The 7,050-nt window shown below is 57.3% G+C and overlaps 1 protein-coding gene across 1 annotated transcript; it reads right to left on the bottom strand.

The window, feature by feature from the left end:
* Window positions 1-2,412: 2,412 nt before the first annotated feature.
* SFRP5 (secreted frizzled-related protein 5) lies at window positions 2,413-7,048 on the bottom strand (the record flags this gene model as incomplete). Its single annotated transcript, XM_005885459.2, has 3 exons — window positions 2,413-3,059; window positions 4,909-4,986; window positions 6,970-7,048. Coding segments are annotated over 3 exons (504 nt in total), but the record flags the coding sequence as incomplete, so codon positions are not given.
* Between the last annotated feature and the right edge of the window lie 2 nt (window positions 7,049-7,050).

Here is a 7,050-nt window from a genome sequence, read left to right as displayed (position 1 = left end):
AAACACTTGACTTCTCTGCTCCCTTTAAACTAGGGGGCCATGTGACTTCTGGCTGGTGAGCTAGAAGTGGAAATCTACCATGTGGGATGTGTTGGGAAATTACTGTTTCCCTGATCAAAAGGGCCGAGACAGCTGACACGCTGCTTTTGCTATTAGCACTTCCCCACCTTGCTGCCCGAGTGTGGCCGAGAAGTTGGGAGGAGGCACCATTTTGTAACCGTGAGCACCAAAGCCACCCTTGGGCAGAACAGGAAGACAGTCTGGGACATGGACCCTTCCCTGCTTGTCTCCAGAGCTCTAGTGTGCAGAAGCCCCCGTTTCTTGGCGTTGCTGTTCCACACAGTCAGATGCAACTCTTCATGGTACACAGCCCAGATGCTTGCTGGCACACCAGCTGACTTCAGACCAGCCAGGAGGGGGCCACCAGGAGGGAGCGTCGTGCCTGAGGAAATGAAGGGTGGGCTCCAGGGCCTCCCTGGTCTCTGGGAGGATCTTTCTTGGTCCCAGGGAAGATACTGCCAGGGGACAGAACTGGCGTGTAGAGCAGGCCTGACCCCTTTGTGGGGGTTGGGTGAGAAGGGCTTTGCTGGGCTGGGCCAAGGGAGCTCTCCCTGCCTGCTCCCTCGTGGCTGCCAGCACCTGACAGAGGTCAGTATTGTGCTCCAGCCAGAAGAGGCCCAGTCCTATAGGTTCAGTGGAAAAATCATCCCTGGTCTTGGTTGACCATGGAAGTGTCCGTAAACATTTGGTCAGGGTAGGAGGCTGGGAGACAAGGGGCGGATTCAGGGAGCCAGGTGGGCCCGGCGGGGCTGGGGCGAGGGTGGGTGGTGGTGGAGGTGAGGAGAAACAAGCGGCCTCTGCTGCTCCTGACCTGCGGGGAGGCCACCTGATGGCCGGAGCTGATTTATGGGCAGGCTGTCAGACCACCTGTTAGCTCGCACTGCCCACAGCAGAAGGCGGGCCCTCCGGCCTCCTCAGGTCTCTGAGAGCCGAGGGAGCCAAGGTTGGTCTCATCTTGGGAGAACATGGCTCGTTGTCTTGGAGGAGCAGCGGGCCGTGACTGAGCTCGGCATTCCAGCTGTACCTTCACTGATGAGGGGAGCCCCTCTGGGGGTGTCCCCCCGCTCCCTGCTCTGGGCACATCTGCCCTGCCCCTCAGTCTCTGCTGGTGGATGCCCCTAGGGACTCTCTGGGCACCACCTCTTCCAAATGCTGGACATTTGACTGGCAATAGCCTGTTGCCTCCACTTCAAGGCTTGTCCCCTCCCTGCCCCTCAGGGAGCAGCCTCCATCTGCACCGGGCTCACTGAAGAAGCCCCTCGGGCATCCTAGCTGGTCCCCTCCATGCATGCAGGCCCACTGCCCTCCTCCTGCCTCAGCTGTGGGCTTATCTGGATACCTAGACGGAGGGTCTCACCTGGGCTGCAAACCACCCCAGCGAGCATGGAGAAATGCTGATTTCTGAACAGCCTCCAGAGATTTGGAAATAATTGCTTTAGAGTGAGGTCCAGTGTTTTGTGGGAAGTGGGGCCTGAGCGTCTACTTCATGCTGATGCTCTGGTCCAGGGACCACACCGAGAGACCACCATTCTGCACCCTCATCTCCTCCACGTCAGGACCAGTGTGCAGTGGTCTGTGTGCAGAGAGTGTAGGAGCAGCACGTTCAGGCCTCTGGCTCCTCCAAGTAGCTCCGTGGCCCAGCCTCTTGGCTCCTCGGAGCAGGCTTTGCCCGAGGGAGGGAGACTGTTCAGGACTGTGGGAGCCTTCTGACCGTGGGAGGAGGCTGGGGAACTTGGCTGACCTCAGAGACAAAAGATGGCCAGCTCTGTCCCTCATTGGTGGGGATGATTGGGGTGACCCTTGTGTGCTCTTGGGGGATCCTGCACAAGCATGGACACTGCTCTCAGGCATTCTGAGTATGTCTGTGTGGACAGGCCGTGGGCTATGACAAGGGCCTCTTTCTAAAAGTCCCTTCTGAACCTCCCTCTCCCTAGCTCTGGGAAACCGCCTGACAGAGAAACCACCTGGTCAAAACCAACTGTTGTTTTCTTTGATTTAATTAAAAACTTAAAAAAAACAAACCATTAAACACCAAACCCTACCTGCATCAGTCTAGTACCTGTGGCCTCACAGCAGTAGCAATAAGTTACTCGTCAAGGTAAAGGGGACATGCAGGGGCTGAGGAATGAACCCCAAGAAGCGAGCTTATGGGAGGGGATCTAGGCTGGGCTTCTCTCCAGTCTAAGGGGAAGGGACCTGGCAGAGATGGGGACAGTAGGGAGGTGTGGCTGGAGGGCACTGTGACCCTAGTGCCTTTGGGGGCTACGAGAGGACACATGGAGGGGCAGTGAGGGTGGAGAACTTCCTCCAAGTAGTTCAGCCTCATATCCAGACTCCCCTCTCCAAAGCGAGCACCCCCCCCCAGCAGAGGGGAGCTGCACCATGGTCCCCTCCAGAAACCGCCTCGGCTGCGCATAGCCCCTCTACCCTTCCCTCTGTCTCTCATCCCTGCCTACTTTTTGAGACCCTGGGGATTTCCCCTCAAAAGAAAAAGCCTTATGTTTAAGAGAGGAAGCTCCCAGATACCCCAAAAGCCCTCAGTCAAGGACAGCTTGGGCTCCATGCCCATCCCTCAGGGCCTGTGCTGGCACTCGGGGCAGGAGGTGACAATGCAGGGCAGGGACGGGGCAAGGCACAGCTGCAAGGGCCCCTTCAGTGGGGCTCAGCAGCCCCGTAGAAGAAGGGGTAGTAGAGGGAGCAGGGGTAGGAGAACATGAATTTGACAGCGAACTTCATCTCCTTATTCTTCTTGTCCCAGCGGTAGACGGCCATGAGCAGCAGCTGTCCGTCCACCTTGCGGCCCATGACCAGGAAGCTGCCGGCCAGGCTATCCAGCTGTGGGCAGGGGCAGCCCGCACCATTCTTCATGTGCAGGACCAGCCGCTTGGTGTCCTTGCGCTTCAGGGGGCCCGGCTTGAGCAGCTTCTTCTTTTTCTGGGCTCCGATCAGCTTCCGGTCCCCGTTCTCTATCTTGATCTCCTTGATGCGCATTTTGACCACTGTGTATGGGGGTGGACAGAGGACAGCATGAGAATGGTCAGGTTTGCTCAGGATGCTGGTGGCCCCACTGCTGGTGCTCGTGCCTGAGGCTTCAGGGTGGAGCAATACACACACATTTTCATGTTTATGAAGCTCCTATCATGTGTTGGACTTTCACGGACATTATCACATTGAATCCTGGAGGTGTGGGTAGTGGGTAGAAATAAGATTTGCAGAGGTTGTAAGCTGCCCTGATTCTAGAGCCTGGATCGAGGGAGGTCTGGTCGACCCAGAACCCACACCTTTTCCAATACGAAGTGCACAGTGAGCTCTCGCTGGGGCGCGGGGTTGGGCTGTCCAGGGAGGGAAATATTGGAGGTGTGGTGACCAATTGGAGGGCTTGGTGGGGAGGGGTCCTTGAGATGGAGGGAGGCTGGACTTCATGTTCTCTGGGGATGTTTCTGAATGGGATTTCTGGTTCTGTGTGTGTGTGTGTGTGTGTGTGTGTGTGTGTGGTGTGGAGTGTATGTGGTGGGTATGAGTCAGTGTGAGTGTGTTTGAGTCCACATGGCGTGAATGTGGGCTGCTAAGTGTTTGACAGCTGGCTCTGGGAGGGGCCTGCCCTGTATCCTTCGCCGGTTTCCGTGGGGTAAATACCCCTCTATGATGCACCGCATCACTGAGTACAAGGCTGGGAAGCGCGGCACACAACCAGCTCTTGCTGGTGTGAACACACCGCTGTAACCTGCGTGAGACTGTGTAGTGTGGGTGGGAGTGTGTATGTGTGGTGCTGTGTGCTTTGTGTATATGAGAGTTGGGTGTGGTGTGTGGGAATGTGAGAGTGTGGGGGGCGCTGGAGGGATGTGGTAGAAGAAGAAGTGGTCAGAGAGTGTCCAGGACACTCCAAGGTGACCACAGAGAGCCTGACAGTTGGGAATAAGGAGTCCTGAGCTTGGGTAGGGTCACTTGGGCTAGTCTCCCCTCCCTTCTTCAGGCCTCTGGGCCCCCTCTCTGAGCATCCAGGGAGAAGCCAGAGAACTACTTTTCCACCCAGAGAAGGAAATTGTTACAAAATCTCTTCACTTCTCTTCCTCCCTCTCCCTCACCTCCTCATTTTCTCTCTTGAACACACACATACACACCTTGAGATAGAATAGTGATATTCTCTTTCCAAACAGACTAGCAACATGAGAGACCTGCTGACATAAGGATTTCATTCCCCCCCTCTCCTCTCTCTCTCTCTCCCCCCCTCTCTCTCTCTCTCTCTCTCTCTCTCTCTCTCTCTCTCTCTCTCTCATGGACAGGGAGGCCAAGACACAAAACAGGAGCCGACTTGGCAAAGATCACAAGCCGGACTGTGTGGTCCATGCAGGAGCCAGGGCCTGACTGGACTTGACTCAGCTGCCCAGGAGTGGGGAGGCTCCAGGATGAAGCTGTGGGGCAGGTGACCACAGCGCCCCTGGCCAGAGTACATCGGGTCCTCAGAAGAGGACCCCGGGACAAGGGGGCTGCACTTCCGTTCCGGAGCCCATTTCTCCCACCTGCTGCCCCCATCCACCTCAGGGCTAAGCCTGCTCCCCACACAGAGAACCCAGCCCTGGACGCCCCTCTGTGGATGGTGCCAAGCGAGGGCTGCAGGAGCCCTGGCCAGGGATGGCTTCTGGGGCCTGAGGACCATGGCCAGAAGCCCCTGAGATGATACTAAAAAAGGGGCATTTCTCTGGGGAGAGGGTTCATCATTATAATCAGTCTAAACGGGGTCCATAAGGCAAAAAACTTAGGGTTCACAGTGATGGGCGTGGACATGTGTTCATATGTGTGCGTGTCAAGGAGGAGGGGCTGGGGTGGCTGCGTGGGCTCCACACTCACCGAAGTCACTGGAGCACATCTGCTCCATGAGGCCGTCCGCGTTGTGCTCCATCTCACACTGGGCGCAGATCTTGGTCACTGAAGAGAGAAGCAAGGGTGGGGTCGAGCGAGGCTGGTGTGGGGACCAGAGTCCAAAGAGCCACTTAGGGTGCAGGCTTGCCCACGGACGAGCCACCTCCCCCTGTCCAGCCTCCATTTCTTACCAGGAAATGGGATGGTAGAAGTGAGAACACCACCTGCTCACTGAGTAGTTGTGAACGGGAGCGAGACAGGTTGTGCAGGGACAAAACTGCCCAGGTGGGCATGACTGCCCATGACCCTGGCAGCTGCAGCTGTTTCATTTAATCTTCAGAAGTAGGTGTTTCTTTATTGTAAAGACAAGGAAACTGAGGCTCAGAGTGGCTACCCAAGTCTGCAAAGATGTGAGGACCGAGCTTAGGACTCAGGGTTTGTGGCTCCCAGGCTAGAGCTGGGGTGAGGGGTGTTCATGGGGGTCTTCCTAGGAACACAGGGTCCAGGCGTGTGGGTAGACAGGTGTCGTTGGCAGGGCAAGGACTATGAAGAGGAGCACCCCCCCCTTAGCACTGCCACGATTTCTGACTTTTCAAAGAAAGCCAAAAGTCTTAATTTTTATACAAAATAATGAGTTTTATCTGTTAAACTCAGGCTGCTGGTCCTGAGGCCACTGCACAGCACCTGGCCTCTGTTCCCCTATGTCTCTGTCTCCAGGTGGGCCCCCCAACATGGGGGTAAGAGGGGCTCAGACAGGGCGGAGTGCAGGGGAGGGCCAGGTGGGATTCCTGGCTTCCAGACTGTAAATGGTTGTGCTCCCTGCCGGGGACTAAGCCGTCTCTCCTGGAGCTGCCTCCTTCTCCCCTGCCTCCCTGTCCCATTCTCAACCCGAGGAGGGGGTTCAGTCACTGGGCCCCCACCCAGCCGTGACTCCCAGGAGAGGGCCTGATGTGTCGGGCGCGGGGCTTGGCTGGTGAGGTTAGCCCTGGGGTGGGTAGGGCACGCTGAGGTACAGTTGTTTTTTGGGGCCAGGTCGATAGGAAGAAAGGAGAGCTGTGCTGCCCTTGGGGAGGTCCCAGTGTCCGGGGCTCCTCAGGCTCTCGGGTTAACAGCCGAGGCAAAGCTTTCCTGCTCACTGCCGGGTTTATCCTCTTGTCTGGTGCTGGCTCAGGGTTACTCTGTTGGGAAGGAGTTGGGCAGACGGGGGAGGGTGAAGGGGGTGCACAGTGAAGGGGAGGCGGAGGCCAGGGAGGTATTAGGGGTAATGGGATGTGGGAGGCCACACCTACGATGTCAGAGGTTTCAGGACCCTGGGTCTCTTTCTGTTTTACAGATGGGGAAACTGCTGCTGAAGGGGCAGAGCCTGACTATCTGCTCTTTCTTCTGCACTGAGCCTTGCCCAAGGTCTCGCAGCCCGGGGGCTGAGGAAGAGAGTGGGGAAAGTTAGGGAGAGAAAATGGGGAGATGGAATCAGCCCCGGTGTGCACTTAGTCCCCAGTCTTCCACTACATTCCTCCCCTTAGCCCTCCTCCCTCCCAAGTCCCCCAAACTGGGTGGGAATCCTTGTCTGGATGCCTTGGAGTCCAGGTTTGTGGAGGAGGTAAAAGGCATGGTTTATCAACCCCCAACATTATTGCCTGAGAGAGGCAATAAGGCATTTATCAGGATGCCCTAGGATGAGGGGACTGTATTGGGGTCACCCCAGGGGTTCCATCTTTTGGGAAGGTGGGTGCCGGGAGAGAAGCCTGGAGGGTTTTCAGGCAGCTGAGGTGGGGAGAACCAGTGGGAAGGTCCAGAGCCGCAGGGAGGCTCTGCTTTGGCAGTCCACGCGTTGGTGGGAAGACGGAATCCCGGCTGTGGGAGACAATCCCCGGGGTGCTCAAGGCTAAACGAATAGGGGTGTGTGTCTGTGTGTGTGTAGAGGGGTTGACACCTATGGGGGGCTCGCAGAGCTGTGCTAAGGGGATGGGGGAGCGGCATCTGTCCGGGGCCCATCTCTCCAGCACACAGGGCCATCAGAGCGCGCGGGGGCGGCGGGGGCGGCGCTACCTGGAGGCGCGGTGGCGGGCAGGTGCCCGAACTGCACAGCGATGCAGAGGTCGTTGTCCAGGGGGAACTTGTGGCAGTGCA

The sequence above is a fragment of the Myotis brandtii genome, unplaced genomic scaffold, assembly GCF_000412655.1.
Source record: "Myotis brandtii unplaced genomic scaffold, ASM41265v1 scaffold902, whole genome shotgun sequence".
Taxonomy (NCBI): domain Eukaryota; kingdom Metazoa; phylum Chordata; class Mammalia; order Chiroptera; family Vespertilionidae; genus Myotis; species Myotis brandtii.
The sequence above is the reverse complement of the archived record's forward strand: the minus strand, read 5'-3'. Positions and strand labels throughout refer to the sequence as shown.